This window comes from Vespa crabro, chromosome 14 (genome assembly GCF_910589235.1).
Source record: "Vespa crabro chromosome 14, iyVesCrab1.2, whole genome shotgun sequence".
NCBI classification, from domain to species: Eukaryota; Metazoa; Arthropoda; class Insecta; order Hymenoptera; family Vespidae; genus Vespa; species Vespa crabro.
The window spans coordinates 971225-990564 of NC_060968.1; the positions used below are offsets into that span (position 1 = coordinate 971225).

The following is a 19340-nucleotide window of genomic DNA, read 5'->3' on the forward strand; positions in this document are numbered from 1 at the left end:
AGATATATTTCAAAATCATTGAATCGTTTTATTAATAAATGCATCATTCGCAGAAATATTAGTCAATAAATCTTCAATTAACTATTTCGTAGATAAACCACAATATTATCATTATAATTCAAAATGATACGATATATATAAAAATGACACATTTTCAATTAAACATTTTCAATTAAAGATAATATGAAAGAATGATTTTTAATTATTATTTATCGGATTAATAGATAAATCGTATTAACATTTAATGTTTCGTTAAATGATTAAAAAAAAGATTAAATGAGAAAAATTAAAAAAAAATTAAGTGAGCTTGAAGATACGGAGATAAATAATAGAATAAATAACTCGTCAACTCGACAATAAGATCATGATTGAGATATCGTTACGAAATCGAAACGAAGTTGAGACATACCATAACGAGAAAGTCATGAAGGACCTTCAGCTCTTTTCGTCCTCGTCATCATGACTCATTCTCATTCTCGTGTCGAACGAGAGTCCATGCACGTAGAAATTCGGTGTTGCCGAGGAAAACCCAACGGCTATATGTTACGTTATCGAAGGATCGATGGAAACGGAGATGCGGTCATTTCTACAATCATACACGTTCGTTCCGTCTCGCAAGAGTCACAAAGTGTGACTCCTTGCTTAAATACTCCTACACACTGCATACGTCTTTTAACATTACAATTATCGAAGAATGTCAAAAATGATCGAAAGAATCTTTTTTCTTTTTTTTGATTTTACGATTACTGATGTCATAACTGTAAAAAAAAAAAGAAAAAATTAGAAAAAAGCATATAACAATACGATGAATTGTACTTTTTCAAATAGTAAATAAAACACGTTTATTATTAAAAAAAAAACAATAAATAAATAAAAAATGTTATTACTGTTACTCTGAAGTCGCTTCTACAAAAAAGAAGAGAAAAGAAATAAGTTTGTGAGTAATTATACCAACGTATGATTCTTTATATAGCTATTTTGATTATGTAATACATTCCAAAAAAAAAAAAAAGGAAAAAGAAGAAAAGAAAAAAAAGAAAATTTATTAATGGCCACCACGTTTTCTGTTTGCTTTTTGTAAACTTTCCGTTATTTTATTTTATTTTTTTTTTTTCTCTTTCCTTCGAATATACACGCGCGTCAGACACAACACACATATCGATATAGAGATATGATGTATGAGAAAGAAGGGAAAGAGAAAGAGGCAAAATTCTCCTTTCTAAGTCCTCCAATTCTTCTCGCTTGTAAAACTATATAGTATACTGACATCATCTTACTGGAAATTTTGAATTTACTGGTAAGTATGAATCCATACTTGTGAATTTCCAATCAATTAGAATTCAATACATCGATTATATTATATTTGTCTTAATAACGTTTTTTTTATATAAACTTTATGAAACTTTTGTTACTTTTGTAATTAATATTGATATATTATATTACGAACGGTTAGAATTCGACAGTTCAGTTTATATATATATATTAATTATCTTCACGTTTTTCAATTAACTTATATTTTGTGTTATTTTTAAGAAATAATAATCACATGAAATCATTAGAGCAAATATTTCTAATATTTTCCTTTTTTTTTCGGGAACATTATTTGCTCTGTAAAAACAGAATTTGACTGTTTTTTGAACATTTTCAATCGAGCAGCAACTTATAATAATTTCTTTTTTTTGCATATAAATTTTATGACATAACTTCTATAGTTAATATTCATATTTTTTGATCGATTAGAATTCAATAGGTCAATGTATATATATATGCATATATACGTATATATTAATCATTTTAATGTTTCTTAATTAACTTATATTTTGTTTAATTTATAGGAAATAATAATCATAAAATTACTTGAAAAAGTATTTCTAATATTTTTTTTATTTATTTTTTCGTTACAGGATAAATATAATATTATTTATCCTGTAAAAACAGAATTTGGCTGTTATTTTTTTTTTAATTTTTAATTGAGGAAGAAACTATGATAATTTGTTATATAAACCTTATGATATAACTTAAAATTATTATTCGTATTTTCTGATAGATTAAAATTCAATCGATTCATTTATATATATGTATACATAAATCGATTACTCGATAATATATATATTAATTATATATATAATAATAATATGATTTACATACATTAAATATATTAGTATATAAAAATTTGATTTATATATATTAAATATTTTTATGTATTAAAATATTAATATATATATATATATATATGTATATAATAATTATATAATTTATATATATTAATTGTCTTAATTTTTTTTTTTGTTGACTTATATTTTGTATCATTTTTAAGAATTAATAATCATATAAGATCATTTGAACAAATATTCTTAATATTTTTCTATCTTTTCTTCTCAGGAACATTATCTATTCTCTAAAAATAGAATTTATCTATTTTCCGTATATTTGTAATCGTGGTGCCACGTATGACAACATTTTTTTATATATATCTTATGAAGTAACTTCTGTAAATAATATTTGTATTGTTTGGTCGATTAGAATTTGATAGAGCAATTCATATATATATATATATATATATATATATTGGGTGGACCGGAAAGTAATGTCGTTTCTGCGTATGTCGATATTTGATTGTGATTAAAAATAAAAACTTGTTAAAAATTTATTCGTTTGAATTTAATATAAGAAAGCGACATTACTTTCCGGTCAATCCAATATATATATATATAAATTATCTTAACATTTTTCTATCAACTTATATATTGGAAAAAGAAATCCCACAAAATCATTAGAATAAATATTTCTAATAACATCCGATTTTTTTCGCAAACATTATTTATCCTATAAAAACAAAAATTGCTTGTTTTTTTTATAAATTTTTAATCGAAGAACGACGTATAAGAATTTTTTTTATATATATAAATCTTATGACGCAAGTTCTTTAATTAATAGTCATGTACAACCGGTCTGTCGTTTAAAAATTATACGTACTTCCTCTCTTATATCCAAAGAAAAATATTATTCTCGATATTTCATCAAATGTAATGATCATCATACACAATGATCATTGGAGAATGCAATGAACTTCGATACGCTGAGATAACGCAATAAACGTGCGGGATCAAGGTCGGGATGAAGATTTTTTTTTTAATTTTATCTATAATCTTCGTAATGAGTTAAGATTCATTTACTACTAACGTCTATGAACATCAAATCATTTTCAATAATACATTCGAAAGAATGATGTAAATGATGTGCAACTTTATTTTATATTTCAATTATTATTATAAACACTTGATAAAAAAAGAAAATTTATTTGAAAGATCTTTTCGTATAGCACGAAAAAAAACAAAAAAGAGAACAAAATAAAAATATCAAATCATTATCGATTGCAACGACTTTAATAAAAGTGTTCGCAAAAGATATTTTTTTTCAGTAAAGGAATAAAATAAATCGCAAAACTAAAAATTCCACGTTACTAATTTGTTTTGTTCATATAAAAAATTTTTTTCATCCGATTTGATTACATACAGACATTGTAATTCTAGAAAAATCTGCAACGCGTCAATTTCCGGCACGAAAATCTAAGGCAACATCCTATCTTCTCGTAAAAACATAAAATTATTAAAATTTCAGTACTATCATGTGTAAAATCATAGTTGACGACCATCGACAAATTTTCCTTTCTATTTCAATTTTTAATATCTTGTCAATAAGTTTAAAAATCTAAATTTTAGACAAAAACTTGACACTTCTTTTTTCATGGTCTAAATTTTTTGTTTTTCACGAATTAAAAAATTTGAGCCGATGCCACTTAGCTACAACATTATTTTCCAAGTCAATATTAGAATTTGAATAATTTCGTAACAGGAAGTTAGGATGCTCCTTATGGAGCAGAGATTTTCCTACAGAGATTAACTACATGTAATCAAATAGAACGGAAATATTTTTTTTTTGCATAAATAAAAATACCAAAGAATAACATAGAATTATTAGTTTTTCAATTTATTTTACTACTCTTCTGAAAAAAGAATTCTTTAAAAATACTAATATAAATACCGAAAAATATTAAATAAAATATCGAAGAAAAGTAAAAATCAATCATTGGACGTCGAGAACGAACTACAATAAAACACTTGTATACTTTATAAAAAAAAAAAAAATATCGTTCGATTTATTTTAACAGGATAAGAAAGATAGGATCTCATAGATAATATTTATTTCGTAAACTCGGCAAATACATAAGTGGATCTATGATCGAATAATGATCGGGAATAGGATCGATCATATCAATCATCCATTTTTTCTTTCTTTCTTTCTTTTTTTTTGCATCGATACAATGAACTTCTCTAAGAAGTATAATATAACAGCGAAATGATCGACTCTTTCGAATCGCTAAAATTATGAAGAAAGTTGCATTTATAAAGCGAGATATTGAGTATTAAAGTATAAGAAGAGAACTTAACTTTGAGTTTACTAATACTGAAATTAATGTCCATATAATATACATATAGATACATACATATATATATCATCACAAAATATGAAAATATTTCATATTACATAAATGAATATTTCCTAAGAATTCATTATACCGTTAGATTAAAGACAATAATTGTTTATGTTACTTCTTTCTCTTCTTTTTTTTTAATCAAATAAATTAATTTTCTTCTTTTTTCTTTTGTTACTAATTATTACTAAAGATATTTCAATTGCATTTATAAATAATTTGTATTTTTTATTAAATTATTATTTCTAATCGCTTTATAAAAAAAAAAGAGAATTCTCCAATCGTCGTATTTCCATTAAACGTTATTAGATCTAACGGAAGATGAATCGATAAACACATATAATTATGTAAATATACAAATAATATCTATCTTAAAAATATTATTAAGAACACGAAAAAAAGAATATACGAAGAGTTGAAGCTACGATAGCTACGATAGGAATCATTTTTAATATTATCTCAAAAACATTAATTGCCAGCACGTAAAATAATTGACCTAATATCAGAAATATAGATCATCAAAAAACTTTCGATCGTATGCCCGTATAGTCCTTATTATTGTCATTTTTGTTCTTCTTCAACAAAATATTTATTTGTTTATACACATATACAATCCGATGAAAGGTAATATTCGCAATTAGAATGAGAGAGAGATTTCGAATATTTATATATATCTAGCATAACTATAATAATATTAATAATAAATCTACTCTGTACTAGAGGTATTCGTGTAATCACGAGAAAATTGACATCACACCTATCTTATCTCTCTTCTTCGATTTCTTATATCGTAAATAATATATAGAGGCGTAGAAAAGGACGCTTCTGAGAAATTAAATCTATAAATCAACGAATAAATAAAAAAACAAAAAGAGAAAACGAACAAATACTGACAGTACGTGATTGAATACTGAGTAAGTGATAATAAATCAATGAAACTCATTGAAATTGATTTAATAATGAAATAAAAGAGATTCGTATTGTTATACTGATAATGATAATAGAGGTAGACGAAAAAGTACTGTTTAGTTTGTTAGAAAAATCTTTTAAATTTCTATCGAACTCTAATTTCAGATTTAATTTAAATAATTTGAAACCAGTTAAGTCTTTAGAATTTAATCAAATTGAATAAAAATTTGAAAAAAAGGAAATACTAATATTAACTTATAAATTCATTGATCTATTTGAATTACGCCTGGAAATAGGCAATCCTTCATACTAGGTCGATAATGTAAATAGCATGGTAAATATATATCCTCTACATTTTGAATTATGTTCATCGACAGAATAAGCTTCTCTATTACATATTTATATTCACATACATATATTACTTTTTTATCTATCATCTTGAATATAAAAAAAAAGAATTAAATTCCTAATTTGAAAGCAATAATATTATCGACAAAGTATACTCTGTTGCCTATCTTTAGGCGTTTTTTTTTCTTTTTTTTTTTTTTTTTTTTAAGTAATTGATTCGAGAGAAAATTAATGAATAAAAATAATTGATTAATAATCATTTAGAACTGAACAATGAACTAATCGATGATATATCGAATATGTTCGTAACTCATCGAAATTAATACATTTTGAACTTTCGTTTGAAATAATTATTTATGCAAATAAAAACATTTTAGAATAATGAAATACGAACAAAGATCATCAACGTCAGTTATGATTATCATCGATATGTAATTAATGTTTCCCTTTAATTCTGACTCTTTCGATTTTTATGGCGTTGATATCCTTGAATTTCTAAATTGATGAAATCCTTTTTATGGTAATGGTGACTGGCCGATCTTTTCAGAAGACTTTTCCTCATTCACTTCGTTCTCTTTATTTTCCACGTGCTCGCGTTCAGTTTTGTGCACAAGCGCATAATTGTTTAAATATTCTACGACCTGCATGTGACCGAAATTTTTCGCCTCGTCTATTGGTCGTTTACCCCATCTATATAAAAAAATTTTTTGTGAACATAATTTGTGTATTATCAATGAAAAAAGGTTATAAAAAAATTATAAAAATTTGCACAATTAGTAAATCTTAAATTTATTATTAATATTAAATTTAACTAATTAACTCTTACCTGTCTTTAGGATCATGAGGTACGTTGCATTGTTCGATCAGGAATTCAACGCAATCCAAATGACCTTCGCTAGCGGCCAAATGTAAAGCTGTCCTTCCGTCATAATCGGACAATGTCATGTCCATACCACTTAATCGATGTCTAACAATATTTAATAGAAATAAAATTAATATAATATTAATGATAATAATAATAATAATAATAATAATGAGAATGAGATGGATAAAATTTATGAAATACCTTCTCATTGCAGGAACATCACCACTGGCAGCACTGAAGAGAAGATTGACTATGGATAGACCCTTCGTTTCGTACTTGTGCCTTCTCGGATCTTTCTTGTTGGTCGCGTGCTTCAGATTATCGTACCTATGATCATAGTAGCTACTACACTAATCGAGTGAGAAGGAGGAGTGCGAAGAACGAATCTCAACGGAAGGTCGTTGAGTTTTCATTCGGTCGGTCGTGTTGCCGATCGTGTGCCGGCGTCGTTCATTCATCGTTTTTGTTTGTCATTTCGTTTGGTATTATTTTGATTTTGCATTTTGGCGGGTGTACGCATGCGGGTTAGTGTACGGCGGGGTCGTGAAACAGAGAGGAAGACCAAGAAAAAAAAAACAAAGAAGGCACGTGTTATTATCAGCTGTGATTACTCTATCAATATCTTTAATAATAATATTATATATGAGCCCGTTTCTTTTTCTTTTCTTTTTTTTCTTTTCAATTTTCATTTCAAATGTACATAGAGCCTATGAAAAAGGAAAAAAGGTGTTGATAGGATTGTTAGTAATGTGTTTATAAACTTTATGTTGCATCGAAGCATCTTAAAAAATTTATTTATGAATGATAAGTAGGAAAAAAGATCGATCAAAAAGTTTATTAACAAATGAATGAAATGACAAATGTTAAAATGTTAATAAATATCATAGATATTCGATGAAATAACTAAATTAGACGATCGTACGTACCTATGAAAATTAAACTCGGTCACGAGTTCCTCGCAAAATTGTACGCCTCGGCAAGAATTGCCAAGAAGATCTAAAGGTGGCGACCACGTACAGATACCCATCACATTTGGTATAACTACAAGGAGACTTCCAGATACTCCAGATTTTGCTGGTATTCCAACCTACATATAATATAATAATAGAAAAGTAATCATAATGACGATGAAAAGGAAATAATAATAATAATAAAATAGTATCTAACCTTGAATGCAAATTGACCACTGTAATCATACATTCCACAACTATGCATCAGACTAAGTACATCTCGAACGCTATCCGGTTTAAGGACCTTCTCTTCAGTAATAGGACATATACCACCGTTCGCTAATGTCGCCGCCATTACGGCCATAGTTTCGCAATTTGCTTCCATTGAACAGCACTACCAACAACAACGAGGAAAAAAGGTTTTATTTTTAAACGTTAAACGCAAATGGATATGTTCAATAATAAATATAACGTTCTTAATATTATATTATGGTATCTCTAATAAATGATATAAAACGACTATTTTCAAATATAATCAATAAACGAAAGAAAAATATGCTGGCAAATATGAATGAAGAAAAAAAAAATATTCTTCTTGTAAAAAAAATTTTTTAATAATTATTCAAAAAAGAAATCGTCATCTCATTCTATTAAAAATTGTTTGTTTTTAATAATTATAATAATTCTACTATATTAATATTATATATATTATGATACACACTTGAAAGTAAAAGTCCATGATCTCACGGAGATTCGTTTTATCTGGGTAACACTTGTGTTCTCTCATATAAAAGCCGAGAGCATAATTTCTATCGGCGGCTTCACGTTCCGACAAGAAAACTGCATTGTTGAAACCAAAATTTTCGTCTCCTGCCAATCTCTTGAAATAATTCATAGTAAAATCGAATTTCTCCGCCAATGTCATTTCGGGTTTTATGAGAGACTTCAAGAGCGAGCAAACTAATATAGCACCGGCATTGATCATCGGATTATGCGGTTTTTCTGTATTAACAAATGAATTTTTTTTTTCTTTATGTCCTCATTTGACTATTGTTATTATTAATCGATCGAATGACGTACAATTTGTAATATAAATAATTAGAAATTTTTTCGATTCGAGTATAGATCGATATATAAATAAAAGAGATGTTTAACATTATAAAATAAAAATTTTACTCGAACCGTGAAAAATCCTTACTGTTGTAATCCAAAACGAGCTCGTTGAAATTCCTTCCCGATGGTTCTTGACCAACATACTGATGAACGACTTCTTGTCCTAGCCTATCCAAAGCTATCGCGTATGTCAATGGTTTACTGCAACTTTGTAACGTAAACGGAATTGAGGTATCTCCGATACTGAACCTTTGACCATCTATCGTACAAACTGAGACTCCCCAATAATCCGGGCTCATTCTTGCTAACTGTGGAATGTACGAAGCAACCTTGCCCTCTGTATTCGATTTACATTTCCAATAAAAATCTTCTATGTGTTTTGTGAAACCTTGCCAATCTGGAATAATGAACTGATGCCTGAATGCTCGTGATATTAACACTATGTTCGGATTTACGATTCTGAAATAACAAACAAAATAATAATAGATAATTATTAAAAATTAATGGAGAACATATCGATGCTCTATTTTGAGCTTCATTCATAAATTCATGTCAAAATAATGATTCTCAATGATTTTTGTAAAAGATTTTTTTTAAAAGCATCGATTATTGTTTAAAACAGAATTATTAAATAACGAAGTTAAAAAATTATTTGCCTGAAAAAATTATTAGTATTAAAAACTTTTGGCGAAATCTGTATTAAAAATCATTTTTATTTATTTGATCAGTAGTTTTATTAATTTATTATAATTAGTACTAATTAATGATATGTATTTTGTAAAATAAATTATCAGTATAAATAATTAATCATGGTTACGTTAAAATTGAGTTAGAGTTATTTATATTACGTATTGATATTTTATTATAAATACTGACGATTTATATAAAATACTGGTTAAATATTTAAAAATATTGATTTGATAAATAGCAGCAATTAAAAATTCTGACATTAACTATTAATCGGTCCAAAAATTTGGCAGATTATTGTACCTTCTAAATTGTTCCCTGTCTAATCTCTGCGTCTCGTATGACACACCTTCATGTCCTCCACTTTTCGAATGTTCCTTCTTCAAATTGTCCGAAAATTCTTGAAGTCGAGGATCATTTTTTCTTAAACCGGTCGCCCTCAAAGCCTAGAAATTAACAAATGAAATACAATTTAATCGAAATGTTAAAATGTTAAAATGTTAAAAATAAATAACTGGTTAATTTAAGATTATTCAATTTGTTAAACTTACAGCGAGAAACTTGCCAACCGAGAGAAGACCAGTTTCCTCGTTTTTGAACATATCAAAGAGTACATCTTCAGCATTTGATGCATGATCTTGATCTTTCGTGCTGTAAAAATATTTTTAATATTTTTATTTAATCAACTCGATCAAATTGTTATTATTACAAATTAAACCAATATAACTACATAAAAAGTATAAATATTATCATTTCTATAATATTAATTTGCTTTCTATAAAACAAGGCATTATATAATACAAAATTAAAATTAAATACTATAAACTAGAATGAACTACTAAAATCTGATAAATAATTTTAACAATCAATCATTTTGAGAATGAATATTATCAATCAATCATTTACTTTTCGTAATAAATACAATCATAACTCGATTCTCCAAACATGATATACACAGAGTGGTCGTAAATATACCACACGGTATTTGATTATTATTGAAAATATTTGTGTCGAGTCATGATTTGACATTTCAATACAAAAACAAATGAGATTTATTAAAGCACACCAAATACACATATAAATTCTTCATGAAAAAAAAAAAGAAAATTTTATAATCAATACTATAAAATAATATTTACAATCACATTTACAAATAAAAAAATGTTACATGAACATCAACTTCGTACTTTCTTTTTCTTTTTTTACTAATCAATGCAAATAATAAAAATATATCCCGTGTTAAAAAAAGAAAAAGAAATAGAAGAAGCACGTTTAATTAGAAGATAAAATTAGTATTAAAAAATAATAATAATAAATAAATAAATAAATAAAAAAATAAATAAGTGAAAGCAGCGAAGACGACATGCATTGTACTCATGGTACTCACTACATGTAATGACTGTCATGAATGAAGCTGTATTCGCTGAAAAGAGAGAAGAAGAAATGGGAGAAAAATTTGATTAGTATACATATATACGAAATATTCGATTGAATTAGTTTTACCTAAGAAATCGTGCTAACACCATCGACGATTTTTCATTTTTCTTCTCTAACCATATCGAACAAGCGATCTTTGATCTTATCGAATAATCCATGTATGAATCAATATATTTTACCTTCAAATTTCGATCATTTACGTCGATATACGGCATGATTAAATATTTCGCACTTTTTCTTTGCAAAATAACAAAAAGAAAAAAGAAAAATAAAAGAAACTAATTCTAATTTTTCTAATATTTGTTTTCAATCGGAATTAATACAATATTAACAATATTAATAATGAGAAATCAGTCTGAGTACATTTTATAATAAAATAAAATGAATCATGATAAATCCAATTAATTTTTCTAATATGTCTTTCTCGATCACGATTAATAAAATAAATATAAAAAATTCTTGTGATATAAATGAAAGAAAGAAACAACGATTAATCTAATTGATTTTTCACTCAATCACAAGTAATGAAAATTGATATGAGATTATTATATTATCATAAAATTACAAAAAAAATAATAAATTATTATGATATAACAATCTTTCTAATATAATCTAATCGATCACAATTAAAAAATACAAATAATAAAATTAATGCAAGATTCATTATTAATAACATAAACGTGATATTAATTTACACTAAAACGATATTGCTCGTTTTATTTTAATTTAATTATTATTATTATTATTATTATTATTATTATTATTATTATTATTATTATTATTATTATTATTATTTATTTATTTATTTATTTATTTTTATTATTATATCTGAATTATTATTCAAAACGACACGTACAAAACATATTCCGTACGATCGATACCAACACTGATCGAAAAATGAACTCTTCGATACTTGGAAATAGTAAAAATAGGAAAAAGAAAAGTAAATAGAAATTCTAAGCAACGTTAATCGACGTTAACTTTGAAAAGCAACTGGAGTTTCTGTCAAAATGACGTTTGAACTATCGAGTTTATATCCGATGAGGGACACGAATTTGAAAAACATACATAGAGCGTCACGAATGTCAATTACGGATTCAGTGTACCACCCGCGGATCTAGTGATAAATAAATTTAGCGATTAGCGTGATTAGAACTACGATTGTTGTGTGACGTACATGTGGGTGAACATCTGTCTTGTCAGTTAACATCAAATTCTCGGAACGTTCAGAGTAATTCAAATCGACGATACTTCGTTTTTGTAAATCCTTTTTATTTTCCTTTAAGAAAAATCTCTCGTTTTATTTTTCTTTTTTTCCTTTCTTTATTTATTTATTTTATTTGCATGAACATCACACATATGTTTCTTATGCAATAGTGCCATTATGAAAAATTTTAATTCTCGTTCTAATTTTTGATGGAAATACTACTTTTTTGTTTGTTTAGAAAAAATCTTGTGTTTATTTTTTTTTCTTTTTATTTATTTATTTGTTTATTTATTTTATTTGCACGAATATCACACGCATGTTTCTTAAGCAATCACATCATTATGAAAAGTTTTAATTCTCATTCTAATTTTCAAGGGAAATATTATTTTTCATTTATTATGTCTGAAATATTTCCCGAATCCTGAAATTTTTCTAAATATTTTTAAAAAATAAACAATTATTAATATTACATATTAAAGAAATTTAACGATAATAATTTGGACAAATTATCTAATAGACTTTAATATTATAGCGATATCATTTCAAATATTGATCAATAATCTCTAAAAAAATGGCCAATTCAATTCGAAAAAAATTTTAATAACTAATTAACAAACATTTGTCAAGATATTTTCTATACAATATTAAACTGATAATAAATCATAAGAATCATTCTTCTTACCCATAAATCGAATAATTTCTTGCAAAAGTTATTTCGTTAAACGCAATTAAATCATCGATGTAATAACCGCCATATTCATAATCGTTCATATTTTTTATTTTGTTATATTGTACTCTTTTTCTTATCAAAGTAAAATCTAAGAACGTTCGTTCCAATATACTCACTTCACTTCAATATAGTGACTATTTTGAAATAATCCTCATAGAAACTACTTATAGAATTTATTTTAATAAAAAGTTATGACGTTCGAGGTTCATAGTTGTAATCGATAAATTGTTCTATATTGATTCAGATCAATAACAGATCGGTTAGAACTAATCGATCAATCGATTGCTTTTATTCTTCGATCGATAGAGATAATATTATGTAAATGTAATTAAATAATATTATGATAATTTATCTTCTTTTTCTTTTTCTGTTCTTTAGTAATATCTCTCAAAATTTTGAACGAAATAATTAATAAGTTATTTAAATAAATATTCTATTATATAGGTTGATTATAAATTAAGGATTAGTTGAATGTTTCCTTTGTTAGAGACAATAGAAATAAAAAAATATATTAAAAAATGTTTCGTCATCTCTTTTATCAAATATTTTAACAGTACAAATTAAAACACCAAATTTTCGATTAAACCGGAAGTTTAATAATTTTTAATTTTTTTTTATGGAACATCCTGTATCGTTTTAGTATTATTAATATATTTAGATATTTTAATCGATTATCTTTTTAATTTGACAAAAATTATTAAACAAATATAAACCTAAAGTTAATAATTAACTAAATATTAACATATGAAATATATTATATAAACAGAAACAGAATTAATCTCAATGAGATTAAAATTTAGAAAAACTAGAACCAAAAATTATAAACATCATTAATTAACTAATATCTGAAATGTTACAGAAGTTATTAAGAAATATGACAACAGGACGTCGAATGTGCAAACAAGAAAACAGTGGACATTTCGAATAATTTATTGAATTAAGTAAGCTATTACTTTTATTATAAATTAAAGTCTATAGCTTTGATTTTTAATTAAGGCTTAGTAAAGAAGTAACTAAACTTATTGATTGAAGATTATTTTGTATGTTTTTCATTTTTTTATGGCCTCTTAAGTTGTTTAGATATTAATTAATCATATAATTATACACGTGTTAATATCTCGTTAATTATTAACTTTATCCCTATACTAGATTAATAATTTATTTAAAGATAATTGATTAAAATATCTAATTAATTAAAAAAATATAGGTTTTCAAAAAAAAAAAAATAAGTAAAAAAGAATTAAAAATCATTAAATTTCCGGTTTAACCGAAAGTCGGGTATTTTATTTCGTACTATTACAATTATTAACACGAAATCACGAAACTTTTGTTAATACATATATATATATATATATATCCTTTTTTTTTATTACTCCTAACAAACGAGATATTAAACTTAATTTATAATCAAACAGTATATTAAATATTGTTATAATTTTTTTTACCGTGTCTGAGCTCGTTCTAATTCTAAACCATTTCCAAAAGTAACGTCCATGTATCTCAACGATCTCAACTTCTTCGATGTAGGCAAAGGTTGCAGCTGTTTCTAACATAAAAATACAAATGAATTTTTCAAATTTAAAAAAATAACAAATAAATCGTTAGAAAAATTTTAATTGTTGTCATTTGTAATAAATCGTAATCAACGGATAAACTTGCTTTTAATAAAAATACAAATATAAAGAATATAAAATAAATAGAATACTATATACATCGTATAGTATTATACTTTTTTCAATCTTCCAAATTATAAAAAAAATTCCACTAACTTATTTCAAAATGGGTCACCCTATAAGTATATCAGTTTATGTCCACCCTTAAGCAGTTCATACACTATAAATTTGTGGACATAGTATCGAGTTAAATTTCAAACAAACTTAACGAGTGTAATTCGAAAATATTTACAATTTATCGAACAAAAAATTAGATTCTATTTAAGTTTTAAATCGTTGTCGTCAATCGTTTTAAAATTAGATTGAGAAAAATTAACAAATCCAATTAAATACACAATCCGATTTGTATTATGATCATTTACAAAATGTTATATTATTAAATTAATTTTTTTTTATTAATTTTTAATATTATAAATAATAGCAAGAAAAAATATTCTTAAAAAAAAAGAAAAATTAAAATAATCTTAAAGATTTAAATAAAAGAGATATGATTGAATCGTTATAAAATATTTTCGAAAAAATGATTTTACGAAAAAGAATCCTTTTTCGAAAAAGTGATTGCTTTCTCTTGCACAATACAACTTCGTATTGATCCTTTGATGAATCAACCCCCTGCCCCTTCTAATACTCTCCTTCTAATACTCTAAACAGAAACCTGCCACGTGCCCTACAAATCAGATAGCGACTGAACGCACGCAAGCACGTGATTTTTTTTATACACATGTGTATCTATGTATTTACAAGAAAAAAAAAAATAATTAAGAATGATAATTAAAAAGACAAAGAATTCAATACAAATTCAAAAGAAAATAATGTTCATTTCAAATAAACTTTTTGAGATTTCATTTTTCTGTTATAACAGACAAAAATAATTTACATATATATATTACATATATATTACATATATATACATATATGTTTTGTATAATTGCATTTGTGCATTTCTACAGGATGATAATCACATAAAATGCTACTAGTTATTCTCTTTTCATATATGACTTAGTATAGTAATATTGATTTAATAAAAAAATCAAAAAAGAATTCTAATTCTCCATTTAATTAATAGTAATTAAAATGAATCGTTAAAACGACTTAATCAAATTGAAAGATTATAAGAAAAGTTTAGAAACTCATTAAACGAATCATGGATCTTTTCACGGTCGTTATCTATAACATTTAATCAATCGTCATTCGTGAGAAGTTGCAAAGATATTTTTGTCACTCAAAAGAGGCCATTGCCGTTGCCCACGTGGGCATTCGTAACGTAACAAACTCTAGTAAAAAGTAAAATTTTTTTTGTTTTTAAATAAATAAATCATATTTCTTAAAATCGTTTCAGATATTGTTATTATCATATCGAATTAGTATATCACTTAATATAATAGTATATTAATATATCGTGAAAATAAAATATTGACTTTTGTCGATAAATAATATTTGGACAATAATTAATTATTAGATTAATTATCAAACGAATTGTAAAACGTATGGTCCACATAAAATGTTACGACAATTTCGTAAATGTTACGAAACACTTAAGGGTGGTTCACATAAAGTGTTACGGATTATTCTCATTGAAATTCATATATATATATATATATATATATATATATATATATATATATATATATATATATATATTACATATACACGCGCACACATGCGCACGCACGCATGGCATGACATATAAAAATTCGTTTTATATGTTCATTGCTACAATTAAATCTCCTTTTATTTTAAATTTATATCTATAATGACTGACTAATACACTTCGTATACACCCTGTATATATTTTTTCTAATGCTATAAATTTTTCATTAAGACCATTTTTATAATTACTAATATTAATATTACATTAGAGACAAATATTTAAGATATGATCTTTGGACTGTAAAATAGTATAAAAAGGAATTAATGGAATAATAAAAATGCAACAATAGTAACAATGAAACACTAACTTTTCATTTACAAAAGAACATCACTACGCATCAATTAAAAATAGAACGATTTCCATAATACTTTTCCGATGAAAAGAAAAAAAATTTTTAAAGAAAGTAGGTCAGATGAAAAGTTGCGGAAAATGTAAAAGATCAAAAAAGAAGAAAAGAAAGAAAAAAAAATTGTTCACCCTAACAATGGTTAATGCAAAAATACACTCTACATCTATACATCGAGTGATTTTTCGATACGAAGCAAATTGTTCGTATTTCATCAGAATAATAAAGAATGTATATAATACAATCAATAAAATTTGAATGAAAATTGATTATCGCGAAAAATAAAAGAAATACATATTTCACAATGATAATGATTTAAACGAGAGAAAAGAGGACAAAAAAAATGCTCACTTTGGGGTATGTAATTGAATTAAAATGAATATTTGAAAAATTTTAAAAAGGACAAAAAAGAAAAAGGGAAAAGAGAAAAGAAAAGGGAAAAAATGATCATTTGTTCACCTTGCTGCTTGTATGAAGTCTCTTAAAGCCGGTACAGCCGGCTTTCACGATTTTGAGCATTCTATTAGTGATTAGACGACTTAACGATCCGCTAAACTCTAATCTTGATATCCTAACCTCGTTATACTCTTTTTAACGTAAAACACTGTTGCGTTAAATAATCCTTTTCTGTATTATCTCTCGTTTCGTTTTTCTCACTTTTTTTTTTTCTTTTTTTGTGATTCAATTTAATAGATGCACGGCCTTTAAAGGCGCCGCACAAAGAGACGAACGACGTCCCTTAACGTTCGTTCGGTCGAATGAAAACTGTCGTAACAAGAGCGAAGAGGGTAGAGAGGGGGTTCTGCGGTTCGAAGGGACGCGGCGACGTAGACTTTTGTGACATGCGCAATGATTTACTCTAGTCTCTCATCCCCACTTCTTCTCATCCCCTTCGTGAACGATCGTGCCAATTCGTTTCTTGCGAAGTATCCCGGCCGTGATGCTAAAAATTATTCGATCGATCGAAGTTTATTGCGCTTTCCTTTCAAGAGTCGAGTTTCTCTGACACGATGATTTATTCCGTAAATTACGCATGATTTACATACATATATATAAGTATGTATGTACATTAAATCCATAAAAGACGGAATTAAAGAGTATACTATGTAGGAGAGTGTTTGAAGTGAAATTATAGAGACAAATTGTGTTTTTCTACGATCAAATAAACGTAATGAAGGATCTTTTTTCTTTTTCTACAATCAATTTGTAGTTTCTTTTTTATTTTCGTTAGGCTTCTTTTCAGATTCGATCAATTCGTTTCATATTTTTCTTTCTTTCTTTTTTTTTAACAAAAAATTTATCGAAATAATAATTGCAAAATTATCATAATTAAATTACTCTCATATATTTTTGTTGAAATGTAATTTTTTATAATGTATTATTAATTTTTTTTTTTTTTAACTCGAAGTTGTTCCTTCCTTTTTTTCTCCTCTTTTCTTTGATAAATTTGCTTAAGGTTAGAAATGTCAAGCACACCGAAATGATATTATTTAAATTTTACAAATTAGTAATCCCATTGTTGAACACTTATCATTTATTGTCTTTCGATTATTATTATTTAATAATAATGATACATTGTACATTAAGAGAGCGAGGATTTGATAAATTTCATCGCTATTTATTGATGAACAATGAAGATCTTCGTAAAAATACGAGTTATAAAAACACTTGCGACTTCCTAACCTTGATTACTTTTTTTTTTTTTTAATACGATATAAGTTAAAAAGACATTATATCTATTACAGACGGCATTTTTTCAGTTAAAAATAACGCTTAAGGTTATCAATAAGGTACTTATAATTGTTCTTTCGAAAAAAGAAAGATAATAATACTTTTTAACAAATTTTTTTTCTCTCTCTTATCACCCCCAACTGTATCAACAATTATGAAAATGACCTGAATTAAAAGTCGTAAAAAAAAGTAAAAAAATGTGATTTGTCAATTATTTGGCATTACATTAATATCTACGTTAATAATGTAAATGAAATAATTAACAAACAAAAATAATAATAAAATATGACTTAGGTCAGTTTCATAATTATTAAGGTCAACTATATAAACACGTAGGAACGTGTATGTATGTATGTTCACGTGTCGAACATATAACTACGTAGATACATATGCCTTATCAACGAAAGATATTTTCTAAAATTATGGGGTTTCAATACTTCGTCTTATTGCAGATCATTTATCATAATTGAGCGTAATTAGAGCTGTCGAGATTATTTCGGTTAGTTAGGGTCACTTTTTTTTTTTTAAGAAGTGAGGTTATAATTTCATAACATTTCATCAGATTTCGTTTCTTATTATTATTTTAATTTAATTTATTTATATGCCTTGAGTATGTGAATTACGTTTAAGTTTTGCAATATTTTTTTTCTCTAATAAAACGTCTTAATTTTTTCTCTTTTTTTATTTGAGCTTTGTGTACTTCAGTAGTACTTAATTATTTTGATTTTTTAATCATTAGACAGCTCTAATTAAAAACAATATCAAAGTACACTTAATTATGTTCTTAAACGATTTAAAAATCAATAATGATGGATAAATAAATGTAATTTTAGGAACAAAATATTCCTAGTTTACTAGGAAATTGTTTACCCCCATCTCCCAAGAAAAAAGAACAAAAAAGAACAAAAGATTTGAACAATTAAATTTTGAAATAATTAAATGTAGATATCTTAAATAAGCATATAACTTACATATATATACCGATATTTAATACTTTGGTGTTTATATCTCTACGTTCTCTACTACAACTTGCTACATATATTGTATTACAGTTGCATAACATTACCGAGTGCATAATTATTAATATCGTTACGTGCATATGTATATTATAAATGTATGTATGCATTTGTATTTTCATATAAAACAAACATATTTTTAATATTTTTGATTGACATTTGTAAAAATATTCAGTCAAAGA

The 19340-nt window shown here is 25.7% G+C and overlaps 1 protein-coding gene across 10 annotated transcripts; it reads right to left on the minus strand.

The window, feature by feature from the left end:
• Positions 1 to 4187: 4187 nt before the first annotated feature.
• On the minus strand, positions 4188 to 17190 carry LOC124428950 (glutaminase kidney isoform, mitochondrial). Of its 10 annotated transcripts, none has more exons than XM_046973541.1 (12): positions 16871 to 17190; positions 14187 to 14281; positions 10755 to 10790; positions 9919 to 10018; positions 9671 to 9813; positions 8766 to 9139; positions 8289 to 8569; positions 7785 to 7961; positions 7544 to 7704; positions 6819 to 6944; positions 6579 to 6719; positions 4188 to 6442 (listed from the first exon to the last, which is right to left on the minus strand). In XM_046973541.1, the coding sequence occupies exons 1-12, from the start codon at positions 16928 to 16930 to the stop codon at positions 6268 to 6270; spliced, it is 1869 nt and encodes a 622-aa protein (XP_046829497.1). In that variant the 5' UTR covers positions 16931 to 17190; the 3' UTR covers positions 4188 to 6267. The 10 variants fall into 10 exon arrangements, with proteins under 10 accessions (XP_046829497.1, XP_046829496.1, XP_046829500.1 ...); XM_046973540.1 differs by having other exon boundaries at positions 14187 to 14287; XM_046973544.1 differs by lacking the exon at positions 10755 to 10790.
• Between the last annotated feature and the right edge of the window lie 2150 nt (positions 17191 to 19340).

Bases quoted from the DNA above. Each gene is read 5' to 3' on its own strand.
- LOC124428950 (XM_046973540.1), bottom strand. From the start codon at position 16,930: ATGCTCAAAATCGTGAAAGCCGGCTGTACCGGCTTTAAGAGACTTCAT. The intron at 10,019-10,754 runs GTGAGTACCATG...ATATTTTTACAG, and splicing joins CATGACAGTCATTACATGTA to CACGAAAGATCAAGATCATG. The intron at 6,945-7,543 runs GTACGTACGATC...CTATGATCATAG, and splicing joins ACCGAGTTTAATTTTCATAG to GTACGATAATCTGAAGCACG.